Consider the following 13,732-nt stretch of genomic DNA (forward strand, 5'->3'; position numbering starts at 1 on the left):
GGAGGTGGCGTGAGGGGGCGGGCAAGGAGCAGCTCTCCCGGCACAGGTGAGATGGGGTGAGGTGTCCTGGGGAGCCCCAAGGACCGGGGAGCCCCAAGGCCCAGCCAGCCACCAGCCTTCTCTTCCATTCTCCTGCTTCCCTCCCTCCCTCCCTTTCACCTTAAGGAGCCCTCCCAATGCAGGTAGTTAAACGGGGGAGGAGGCTGAGTGCTGCTCAGAGAGGGCCTGCCCTCAGCCACAGGAGTCAAGGGAGAGGCCCAGAGTTAGTGACGCTGAGCTGAGCCTCAGGGAGCAGTGAACACTCACCAGCCTGGGAGGCCGGGCCTCCGTCCCAGGCAGCTGCTAGGAGGGGGAACCAGAGCTCACACGCAGGCCGCCTGACTGCAGAGGGCACACCCTTACCCTCCACAAAATACCAGCAGTGGTGGGTCGCCTTCCCATTGGGAATGCAGACGCAGCTCCTCTGTGAGCCAGTGAAGGCTTCACCTGGAGGGGGCGACCTGTTCCACAAGGAGCTGAAGAGCCAGCGGAAGTAACGGGGGAAGACCATCCACTGCCAAGGAGGGCAGGAGCCACATGAACGGGTCGGGCATCCTGCAGTTCAGGTCAGGAGACATGTGGTTATGGTGCCCTTCTCTCCTCCTCGCATCCCAGGCAGGGCCCTGCTTATAGGTGAGGAAGCAGAATCTCAGGAGGTGATGGACTTCTTGGTGGGGGTGGGGGTGCTAGGAGAGATCCTCTTACCTCATTCTGAGAGGGACTTGTCCTGGCCCCATGCTGGCACACGGTACGTGGAGGAGCTGGTCCCAGGATCCACCCCGTCTGCCTCCTCTGCCCGGCCCTTCCTCTTGCACCTACTGCTCCCCCACTGCCAGGGTCCTGAGCCCTTGGTGAAGCATCCCCGTGATGCGGGGGGTGGGGGGGCACCCAAGAGCAAGATGTGCAGGGGAGCCAGGGCTCCTGGGCAGGCGGGAGGAGCCATGGAGGCACCACTGGCATCGCAACACTCCTTCCTATCCCCAGAGCTGCCCCATGGCCACTGTCCCTCCTCCCCACCCCACCTGCCTCTGCATCCAGTCCTCACATCTCTCCAGAATCTTGGGAGTGAGTGTGAGAAAGTGCACGGTGCTCAGTGGGGCTGGACGAGGACCTGTCCTCGAGGAGGGTCAGCTCCCTTGGTGACACTGAGTGTAGGATGCTCGGGTCTGGTCCTCCACATTCCATTTCCCTGTTGTCTTCCAGTTGCTGTCCCATCTGCACCCATCCTGACTCCCCCTCCACCACCCCTGAAGGGGTGGGCCTTGTGGGGGTCACCTGTGGGCAAATGGTCCTTGAGCAGGACTGAAATGGAAAGATATTTTGCCTAAAACACAAACCTTTTTCTACTGAAATATGCCACGTACACACCCCTCCCCCCCCCTTGTCATCTTCCCTTCTGCATAGAAAAGAGGAAGTGAGTCAAAATTTTAACTTCAGGGACCCAAATGGTCAAGGGATGCAGTAAAGTTCAATAATGGGAATCCATTAAATGAACTGGAACACAATTACATAAAGATTTCCATTTTAATTCTCCTGTGGAGTCACCTCTGAGGGACCTAAATCCTATACCTTCAGCTTATGTTCTACAAGAAGGAAAAAAATGTCTGAGAATACAAAGTTTGTTTCTCTAAATAATTACAATTTTTTATTCCATTAGTTGAAAAGGAGGATCAGAATTCTCCCTCCTCTTGTATCATTTGGTGAACATACTTAACTGTTAAGAGTTGGAGGGTGAGCCAGACCCACTGGGTCTTCCAGCCTCTCTATTTTCCTTTCAGCCTATTTTTCGCTCTGAATTTTCTGACAAGTCAGGTGCATAAACGTGAGGAAGCCTGTTAAGTGTAAACGAGTGTATTCGGGGCTTGGAAGTCTTCCTAATGTGACAGCTGCCTTCCTAGCTCCTAAATTATGTATTACGTGGAGTCTATTGAAAACTGACTATGAAAGAAAAACTAGAAAAGCAGGTTGCTTTCTGTGCAAAAGAGGTTGGGGAAGACTGAAAGGCAAATTCTGGCTTGCTTTCCACATTCCACATGAATTTCATTCCGTTGGGAAATGAGATTACAACAGGGATTACAGCTTGGAAAAAATATGTGAACCACCAAGTTACATCTACGGTGCTTGGAAGAATTCCTGGTACAGTTCATTACCAAAGAGAAAACTGTTTCTTAGCTGACTGAGGATACACAGTTCAGAAGAGGATACAAACGTATATTGACTTTCTTACTCAGTCTTGTCAAGTAATATGGAACTGGTCTTTGATGACCATGAGACACTTCTCCTTAATCCCTTGCCCACCCTCTCTGTTCCTTTGCCCTCTCTGAGAGCCTAGCTCAGTTCTAGAGCTCTTCCCTGGGATCACAGCTGTGGTGGCACACACTTTTTCACACTTGCTCCCATGTCTTTGGAGAAGTAGATTTGTTTCTGGCCAAAGCCTTTCAGACTATGGGAAAGAGCATCTGTAGAACAAACCCATCTTTCATGGCTAATACTGAACAGCTTCCTAACTTGGATGAGTTATTATCACACTTAAATAATTTGTGGCTACATTGTCTTACCAAAACCCTCTTCCCATAGGAGGTGAGAAGGAGAAGACGTTAGGGTAGGAGTGGGTGAAGAAAACCTACCCTGCCACACATGCGATCACCTGTCTTTGAGTCTGCAGCTAGCACTCAGTACTTTTCAGTGTACTTACACCAGGTGTCTCATCAGACCCTGCAGTCATCGCAGCAATTGGAAACCAAGTCCCAAAGACATGGAGATTGTTAATGGTGGAGTCAGACCCTTGCTTGATGCCTCTTCTTGCCTCCACAACAAGTGAAGCAACCACAGCAAACATGCTCATAGGGTCTGCCCCACAGTGACTGGGAACCACTGTCCCCACCCTCAACAGCCTCTTCAATGCTGCTAGCATCATCCTTTGATGCAGATCACACACAGTCAATGCTCCAGTATTACACTCTCTCCCTCCAGATTTCCCCCTGCTCCCCAAGGGTATGCATGGCTCTCTGGGCAACTTCCTCTCTACATGCTCCCTGCCCCAGCACCAACCATACCCTAGACTCGACTCTGCCCTGGTCACCCATGCCCCAGACCTCTTGGCATTTTCACTGGAGCCCTTCGAGCCCCCATTTTCTTTGCCCAGAATCCCCCCACCTCACTACCACCACTACCCCTCTCTATCTCCATCCCTTTCTTCTCTTGCCAAACTCATGTTCATCCTTTAAGACTCAGAGGAAACATCAGTTCTTGGTGAAGCATTTCCAACCATCCCAACCATAATTCATCACTCTCCCTCTGTAGTTCCAAGATCTTTTTTTCTTTAGTCCACCTTTCATTCCTTCTTTAAAAAAAAAAAACATTTATCTAAGTTATTGTCAAGAGCTGGCTCCCTAAATATCACCAACACAGCCTGTTGATAAGACAAAGCCGATTTATTGCTTACAGCAAGCAAAGTCTTGACAATATCTCAGAGAGGGGAAGGTAAGTCAGAATTTATTAAGAAATGAAAGTTTGATTTAGGATAGGACTTTCAAAGTGACGGCTTGATTAGGATTGGGTAAGAATCACAATATAACAATCCACAGTAAACAGCAAGGCCAGGATTTTGAAGCAAAGCATTGAAAAAACTCTTAGGGAGCAAATTAGAATCTGTTATGCTTTCCATTGCAGAGCTGATGGGTCTTTGGGAAAATTCGGTAATGAACAATCAAGCCATTTGCTGGTCAGGAGTTTCCTGGAAAAATAAAGTCATGCTAATGAAGACAGAGGCATAGCACAACATCGTCTTCATATAGACACTAAGGTGTAATTGGGCTTCTCCATGTCCAGGCTGAATGTGGGGAAATAGCTTCAGTTCTCAGTTTGTCTTTGTGGTCATTCTTCATCCTGAGATGAAAGACTGACCATCAATATCTGAGAGTATCAGTTCAGATCCTTACTGCTGTTTGAGGTATCATAATTGCATGTCAATTGTCTGCTGAAAAGTTGTTTCTGCTGGTGGTCCTTTCAACCCGGTATCAGGTTTTCCAGTTCTTTTTGATGGATGACCCTTTGCTGGATCATTTGATGCACAGCAGCTGTGTAATAGAATTCAAAACTCTGGAGATCACACATCTGAACACGGGAATGCAGGCAAATACTAACAGGATTATGACCAGAGTTTATATAGCCCACTTTTCAGCCAGGAGCCAAGAGTGCCCAGACTGAACAAGAAAACAGATCTCATGCCCAATCTGAGGTGTCCACAGAACTACATATGGGGTCATTAGACATATTACCCAGTTTTATGATATCTTCATTTACTACCTGGATCTTTTTAGTAATGTTAAAGATCTCTGAGAGGTCTGCAGGAATGTGAGCACAACATTCTTCCCCTGAAACAACTCATATTACCCTTGAGAGGTCAATATTATATCTAAAGCAGCTCTGTTCTGAACCTCTAAGGAGATATATTCTACGGCCTTAGTGGCATTGCCTGAGTCCTACTGCTTTTTTCTCTCAATCATAAGGTTCACCCTACTATCTGGGCCTCTTGTAAAGTATGAAATGAAGAGTCCTGAGGAGAGAAGAATGAAATCCAGAATTCCCCTAGAGTAGTTAGGGTTTCAGTTCTGGAATCAGGGCCAGTTCTTCTCCTTTTTCAATGAAACTATCTGCTGATCTCTTTTTCCTAGAGGAAAAACCAATGGGCCAAAATGGAACCTGGGTAATGTCAAAGGCAATCTTGAGAGTCGGTATTAGTATAGCAACGTAATAAGTTCCTGTCCAATTTGTGGGTAGTAGCTAGCAGGCTTCTGTACCAGACTCAATACCTGTCATTGAGGGCCACCCAGTGACCTGGTTTTGGCCAACTGATTTCTTACAAGGAACTGGGACCAAGGGAAGCTGGTTGGCTCCCAGGGCTCCTTTTCGCCAGTTCATGGGTGAATTGTAGCTGGGAATTAGTCATTCCAAGGAGTGCTTAAGGATGCAAACAGCAATATTAGAAACAGGGATTATAAGTAACACAGTTAAAAGTAGCCTTAAGTGAGTGAGAGGACAGAAGATAGGTAAAAGAATAGAAAACAGAGGAATACAGATCGTAAAGTAAAAATCTGTGGTCTTGTTCTGTGGATCTTGGGCTCAGCTGTATACATCCAAAGGCTGTCTGCTTCAGGGTGGCTCCTAAGAACCCTCAGCCTGAGGTCACCAGTAGGGACAATCTTCCAGTAATTTGAGGATGGTTTATGTCTCTTTAGTTGAAGGACATGAATTCAAGAATCAACCTGCTTAAGCATTTCACTGCTTTGCTAGTTGTTAACAGTACCTGACAGGGTTCTTCCAGTCAGTGTTCTGAGACAGTCCTTTGATGAAGACAAAAACTCTGGCCTACAGCTGAGGTTTCAAGGAAGCTTTGGGGTAAAACAAATAGTATCTGTAGGTAACAGGGACTTAAAATGGCTGTGGTTAACTTATTACTGATAACTGTCAAAAGTGAAATATTTCATAACGATAATGAAATTGACAAGAAAATTTAGTTGTTTCTGTAGCACACAAAACAAACACAAGGCAATCTAAAAGTTTTGAACAGAATGTCTATAATAATTAAACATGTCTTTATAGACAATGAACATTATATCAGATTTATAAAGATGGTTAAACAGATAAAGATATCTTGAGGTATAAAACAATTTTAAAAAGACATATACATAATATACCAAAACATACTAAGCACGTAAGAAAAATATATCAAGACTATATCAAGTAAAGAGATTCGGTAGATCTGGAGTAGGTCCTAAGTATGCATATGTTAATAAAACTCCATAGGTAAGTTTGATGTTCATCTCCAGTTGAACAGCACTGGCCTTAAAAATGCTAGATTCAAATTTTAAAAGATTGTTATCAAATAAACATTTTAAGTGATAACTGAATTATGACTGATAATTATAGTGCTGCCTAACATGAGAAAATCATCATCAGAACTCTGATAAATAGAAACCAATGCTGGCAGCAAAGGCATTGAAAAATCTCTAGGAGCAGCCCATAGAGCATACAATTGCTGAAATATTTAACGTTTGACCTATACCAGTTTAACCTAGAAAAGGCTAAGCATCTCTTCTGATTTGACACCACTTCCCATGAAACTCCAACAGTAACATATCAAATAACCCTAATTGCTTCTGGCACCTTTGTTTTTTGAGATGGAAAAACAAATCTTTGTGACTTCCCAGGGCCCTCTAGGAAACCACAAAGAAAGTTTTAGATACAAAAGATATTCTGAAAGTGATTTTACTTCATTTTACACTTACGAGTCAATCTTAGAAACAAAAATGAAATCAAAATTTTTCAGATTTGATGGGAATTCCCTGGTGATCCAGTGGTCAGGACTTGGCGCTTTCACTGCGGTGGCCCGGGTTCAATCCCTGGTTGGGGAACTGAGATCTGGCAAGCTATACAGCACAGCCAAAAAAAAAAAGCTTTCAGATTTGAACACAAGATAGGATCATGGATGCCTTAGAAACAATATTTGGCTACTCACTTGAAAGTGACAAAAAAACTTTTAAAAATATACTTAGAGAGTAACATGATCACCTACCAAGAACCTTAGCACTTCATAAGTGAGGAAGCTTTGTTTTCCTAAATAATCAAAGCCATAACAAAGCCAACACAAAACACAAAAAATTATTGTGGGAAGACTCAGAATCTTTGCTATATAGGCAGATAAAGGATGGGGGGTGCTTTATATCTTAAATGAAGGCAACTAACAGTAAACTATGAAAATAAACAGAAACAAGCCCATCAAAACTGAGCAGATTTTGTTAGGATTTTAACAGGTTTCATAGCTTCTCAGACTCATGATTTACTCATCTATAATCCAAGGCCAGTAAAATTCCCTTTCCATGAACCTTCTGCTATTTTCTGTATCCATTCAGGTTTTGTCCTTCACCATGCTCCATTCACTCTGCAACAGCCTGTCATTTCATTTTAGGACAAATCTATTCCTTCTCCCTTAACAAAAACACATTTTTTACTTTGCATACAAAGTTGTGCCTTTCTGTCAAGACTAATCATAGCAGAGTCTCACTGAAGTATAACCCTTAACTGAAGGAACTTCTATCTCATAGAATAAGCTGGGAAGATGGATAATTGTCAGCTGTCACACATCAGCATTTTAGACTAGCAAAACTCATGAGTACACATAACACAACTTTCTGCAAACAAACACAACCCACACATAATTTTTCAAAGGGACAGAAATGTACATGTTCATTTACAGACACAAAGATATTACTTCTAGGTAGCATATTTTTAAAAAAGAAGCAAAAGGATACAAACTTAAAATCTTGCTTAGTAATCAATGTTTCAGAATTTCATCTTACTTAGAAATGATCTAGGTATCCAATGAATACCATTAACTCAATTTAGTATCAGTCCAAAGTTTCAAGATACCTCTAAATCTTGGAAATTAATCTTGCAGCTGGAATACTATAAAACATAAATCTATTGAAATCAAATGTTCAGAATGATGAATCAATTTAATTAAGCACAAATTTATGTATTTCATAATCTTAAACTTTAAGTAGAAGTATCGCTAGCATATTTAATCAATGAACCTATATAAGTTTAGGATACCTAATTAGAATAAAAGTATAATCTTGTGTTGTATTTAATGCTGAAAAATCAAAGAAGGCATGGTTCTTTTTATTAAACCAGACATAATAAACTAGTTCACTTGCCAATTTTTCACCAAATTTCTATGATTTTTTGGAATATTTAATTTATATAAACACATTGATATCTTATAAACCAATCAAATGAGCTCCTTTAATCTTTAGAGAAACTTCTCCTTGAGATGTCCCTTGGAGCATCTCATTGATCAATGATTTCATTTTTTAATAGATTTTATCTTTTAGAATAATTTTAGATTTACAGGAAAATTGCACAGAATATAGAGTTCCCATATATAATCTTCTTTCCTCATCTCACCCCAGCTTTCCCTATTATTAACATCTTGCATTAGTGTGTTATATTTGTTACAATTGATGAACCAATATTGATGCATTATTATTAACTAAAGTTTACAGTTTACGTTAGGGTTCACTCCTTGTGTTGTACATTCTATGGGTTTTTTTCCTTTTTTTTAAATTGAAGTATAAAAAAATCTATGGGTTTTAACAAATCCACCATTACAGTATCATACAGAATAATGTGCCTTAAAAATGTCCCTCCCCTTTCCCCTGCCCTCCTGGCAACCACTGATCTTTTATCGTCGCCATAGTTTTTTTTTCCAGAATGTCATATGGCTGCAATCATACAGTATGTAGCCTTTTCAAGCTGTCTTCTTTCAGTTAGGAATATGAATTGAAGTTTCCTCCATTTTTTTTTTTTTTTTTTTTGGCTGCACTGCATGGCATGCGGGACAGATCCCCCACCAGGGATCAAACCTATGCCCCCTGGAGTGGAAGCATGGAGTCTTAACCACTGGACCGCCAGGGAGGTCTTGGTTCCGCCACGTTTTTTCATGGCTTGATAGATTATTTCATTTTAAAACTGAGTAATATTCCACTGTCTATATGTATCACAGTTTGTTTATGCAGTCACCCACTGAAGGACATCTTGGTTGCTTCCAATTTCTGGCAAATATAAATAAAGCTGATATAAACAATTTTAGGGTTTTTTGTGTGGACCTAAGTTTTCAATTCCTTTGGGTAAACATCTAGGAGTACAATTGCTGCATCATAGGGTAAACCTACGTTGAGCATTTTAAGAAACTGCCAAACTGTCTTCCAAAGTGGCTGTACCATTTTGTATTCCTATTAGAAATAAATGATAGCTGTGGCCGTTCTACATCCTCACCAGCAATTGGTGCTGTTAGTCTACTGAATTTTAGTCATTCTGGTAGCTGTGTAGTAGAATCTTCTTGTTTTAATTCGCAGTTCTCTGATGACATGTGATGACATTTTTTTTTTTTTTTTTTTCTTTTTGCTGTATGCGGGCCTCTCACTGTTGTGGCCTCTCCCGTTGCGGAGCACAGGCTCCGGACGCGCAGGCCCAGCGGCCATGGCTCACGGGCCCAGCCGCTCCGCGGCATATGGGATCCTCCCAGACCGGGGCACGAACCCGTATCCCCTGCATCGGCAGGCGGACTCTCAACCACTGCGCCACCAGGGAGGCCCGTGATGACATTTTTTCATATGCTTATCTCTCATCTGTATATTTTCTTTGGTTAAGTATCTGTTCAGGTATTTTGTCCACTTTTTTATTGAGTTTTTCTTACTGTTGAGTTTTAATAGTTCTTTGTATATTTGTGTACAAATTCTTTGTTGAATATGTGTTTTACAAATATTTTCTTCCAGCATATGGCTTGTATTTTCATTTTCGTCTTAACAGTGTCTTTTGCAGAGCAGAACTTTTAAATTTTAATAAAGTCCAACTTATCAAATTTTTCTTTCACAGATCGTGCTTTAGGTGTTTTATCTAAAAAGTCTTTTCAAAACCCAAGATCACTTAGATTTCTCTTATGTTATCTACTAGGAGTTTTATAGTTTTGCATTTTATATTTAGATCTATGATTCATTTTGAGTTTATTTTTGTGAAAGGTATAAGGTCTGTGTCTAGATTTTTTTTTTCTTGACATATGATGTGAGGTCCAGTTGTTTCAGTACCATTTGGTGAATTGCCTTTCTTCCTTGTCAAAGATCAGTTGGCTATATTTGTGTGAGTCTATTCCTGGGCTCTCTATTCTGGTCCATTGATCTATTTGTCTATTCTTTCACTGATATCACACTGCCTTGTTACTGTAACTTTATAGTAAGTCTTGAAGTTGGGTAGTGTCAGTCCTTCAACCTTGTTCTTCTCTTATGTTGGCTATTCTGGATCTTTTGCTATTCCATATAAACTTTAGAATAAATTTATCAAAATTCACAAAATGACTCATTGAGATTTTGATTGGGACTGTGTTGAATCTATTGATGAAACTGGGAAGAGCTGACATCTCAGTAATATTGAGGCTTCTTATCCATGAACATAAAATAGCTCTCCATTTATTCAGATATTTGATTTCTTTCATCAGTTTTGTAGTTTTCCTCATATAGACCTTACATAGTTTGTTAGATTTATACCTAAGTATTTCATTTTTTGGTACTAATGTAAATGATGTTTTTCATTTCAATTTCAATTTTATCATTGCTGGTATACAGGACTTTGACACGTTAAATTCTTTTTTTTTTTTAATATTTTTTTTAATCAGTTATACATATACATATGTTTCCATATCCCCTCCCTTTTGCGTCTCCCTCCCACCCTCCCTATCCCACCCCTCCAGGCAGTCACAAAGCACCAAGCTGATCTCCCTGTGCTATGCAGCTGCTTCCCACTAGCTATCTACCTTACGTTTGGTAGTGTATATATGTCCATGCCGCTCTTTCACTTTGTCACAGCTTACCCTTCCCCCTCCCCATATCCTCAAGCCCATTCTCTAGTAGGTCTGTGTCTTTATTCCTGTCTTACCCCTATGTTCTTCATGACATTTTTTTTTCTTAAATTCCATATATATGTGTTAGCATACAGTATTTGTCTTTCTCTTTCTGACTTACTTCACTCTGTATGACAGACTCTAGGTCTATCCACCTCATTACAAATAGCTCAATTTCATTTCTTTTTATGGCTGAGTAATATTCCATTGTATATATGTGCCACATCTTCTTTATCCATTCATCCGATGAACACTCTTGCACTGCTGGTGGGAATGTGAATTGGTACAGCCGCTATGGAGAACGGTATGGAGGTTCCTTAAAAAACTACAAATAGAACTACCATATGACCCAGCAATCCCACTGCTGGGCATATACCCCGAGAAAACCATAATTCAAAAAGAGACATGTACCAAAATGTTCATAGCAGCCCTATTTACAATAGCCCGGAGATGGAAACAACCTAAGTGTCCATCATCGGATAAATTCTTTTTTTAAAGCAGCAATAAATATTTATCATCGCATACAGTTTCTGTGGGTCAGAAATCTGAGGATGGTTAGCGATGTGGTTCTGACTCCTGATCTCTCAAGAGGGAGTGGGTGAGATGGTGGCTGGGGCTTCAGCCTCATCTGAAGGCTTGGCTACGGCTGGAGTATCTGCTCCAGTCACATGGCTGTTGGCAAGATGATGCTGGCCAATGGCAGGAGGCCTCAGTTCCTCCCCACATCGACGTCCCCCTAGGGCTGCTTGAGCATTCTCACAACATGGTGGCCGGCTTCCCTCAGAGCAAATGAGCCAGTTGCTTGGGGGTTACTCCCATCTTCCTGGGCATCAAGGTCCCCCACCAGCATCTGGCAGGCGCCCTAGTTGCGGGGAGATGCAAACTCCACGTCTTCATCTTGACTAGCCCCCCCCAACCCTGGCACATTAGCTTTGCATTCTGCAGCCTTGCTATAATCACTTTTTAGTTCTAAGAGGGTTTTTTGTGGATTCGTTGAGATTTTCTACATAGATAATAATATAATCTGTAAACAAAAACAGTTTTATTTCTTCCTTTCCAATCAGTATACCTTTTATTTCTTTTTCTTGTTTTATTGCATTAGCTGGGACTTCCAGTAAAATGTTGAATAGGTAAGAGGGAACATCCACATCTTGTTCCCAATCTGAGGGGGAAAGCATATAATTTCTCATCATTAACTGTGATATTAGCTGTAGGTTTTTTGTAAAAATTCTTTATCAGGTTGAGGAAGTTCCCATCTACTTTTAGTTTGCCAAGAGGTTTTATTATCAATTGGTGTTGTATTTTTTCAAATGCTTTTTCTGAATCTATTGATATGATCATATTATATTTTGTCATTATCATGTTGGTATGATGGATTATATTAATTGATTTTTTAATATTGAATCAGTCTTGCATACCTGGAATAAATCCCACTTGGTTGTGGTATGTTATTCTTCATATATATATTTTTGTTTTGTTTTGTTTTGTTTCTTTTGCCATGCCGTGCAGCTTGTGGGATCTCAGTTCCCTGACCACAGATTGACCCCTGGCCATGGCAGTGAAAGCCTGGAATCCTAACTACTAGGCCACCAGGGAACTCCCAACTTGCTAATGTTTTATTGAGGATGGTCACATCTATGTTCATGAGGGATATTGATCTGTAATTTTCCCTCTGTGTAATGTTTTTGTATAGTTTTGGTATTAGGATAATGCGAGCTTCATAAAATGAGTTGGGAAGTATTCCCTAATAGAAATTTTATGGAAGAGATTGTAAAGAAATTATATTTCTTCTTTAAACATTTGGTGGAATTCACTAGTGAAACCATCTGGGCCTGGTTTGGGGTTTGTTTGGTTGGTTTTTGGCTTGGGTTTTTTTGTTTGTTTGTTTGTTTAAGATTAATTGTTGATCCAATTTCTTAAATAGATATAGGCCTATTCAAATTATCTATTTTTTCTTGTATGAGTTTTGGTAAATTGTGTCTTTCTAGGAATTTGTCTATTTCATCCAAGCTGTCAGATTTATAAGCATCAAGTTTTTCATAATATTCCTTTACTACCCTTTTAAAGTCCATGTGATAATAGTGATGACAACTCTTTCATTTCTGATATTAGAAATTTGTGTTTTCTCACTTTTTTCCTTGGTTTTCCAGACTAGAGGTTTATCAATATTACTGCTCATAAAAAAAAAAAAAAAAAGCTTTTGGTTTCATATTTTCTCCATGGCTTCCCTGTTTTAAATTTCATTGACGTCTTGTTCTAATTTTCATTATTTCTTTTCTTCTGCTTACTTTGGATTAAATTTGCTCTTCTATTCTAGTTTCACAAGGTGGAATCTTAGATTATAGATTTTTAAGTGTCTTCTAATGTATGTATTCAGTACTACAATTTCTCTCTAAGCACTCCTTTTGCTGCATCCACAAATTTTGATGTTTTATTTTCATTTAAATTTAATTCAAAGTATTTTAAAATTTCTCTTGAGACTTCTTCTTTGTCCCATGTGTTATTTAAAAATATGTTGTTCCGTCTTCAAATATTTTGGTATTTTCCAGTTATTTTTCTGTTACAGATTTCTAGTTTAATTCCATTGTGATCTGACCTCATACTTTGAATAATTTCTATTCTTTTAAATTTGTTAACATATGTTTATGGGCCAGAATGTTGTCTATCTTGGTGAATGTTCCACGTGAGCTCAAGAAGAATGTGTGTTCTGCTGTTGTTGGATGAAGTGTTTTATAAATGTCATTTAGATCCAGTTGATTGATGGTGCTGTTCAGTTCAATTATGTCCTTACTGATTTTCTGCCTACTGTATCTTTCAACTACTGATAGAGGTGTGAAGTCTCCAACTATAGTAGTGGATTTGTCCATTTCTCCTTGAAGTTTTATCAGATTTTGCCTTACATATTTTGGTGCTCTGTTGTTAGGTGCATACATATGAGAGATTATTTTGTCTTCTTGGAGAAATGACCTCTTTATCATTATGTAATGCCCTACTTTATCCCAGGTAATTTTCCTTGCTTTGAAATCTGTTTGTCTGAAATTAGTACAGTTACTCTAGCTTTCTTTTGGTTGGTGTTAGCATGATATTTTTTTCTCCATCCCTTTACTTCTAGTCTATATGTGTCTTTATATTTAAAGTAGATTTCTTGTAGACAACATATAGTTGTCTTTTTTTATCCACTTTGACAATCTCTGTCTTTAATTGCTTCATTTAGACCATTGACATTTAAAGTGATTA

General features: G+C 40.1%; 1 protein-coding gene across 1 annotated transcript in view; it reads left to right on the forward strand.

Annotated features, from left to right (window-relative positions):
• Window positions 1-616: 616 nt before the first annotated feature.
• Window positions 617-13,732, forward strand: part of TMC2 (transmembrane channel like 2) — a gene marked incomplete at its 3' end in the record, with an annotated part of 79,473 nt that continues 66,357 nt past the window's right edge. The window contains exon 1 of the mRNA XM_082644508.1: window positions 617-672. Coding sequence (XP_082500634.1) covers window positions 624-672 — 49 coding nt within the window. The 5' untranslated portion in view covers window positions 617-623. The remainder of the gene's footprint in view (window positions 673-13,732) is intronic.

Source organism: Mesoplodon mirus (genome assembly GCF_964341445.2).
Source record: "Mesoplodon mirus genome assembly, chromosome: 15".
In the NCBI taxonomy this organism is placed as follows: domain Eukaryota; kingdom Metazoa; phylum Chordata; class Mammalia; order Artiodactyla; family Ziphiidae; genus Mesoplodon; species Mesoplodon mirus.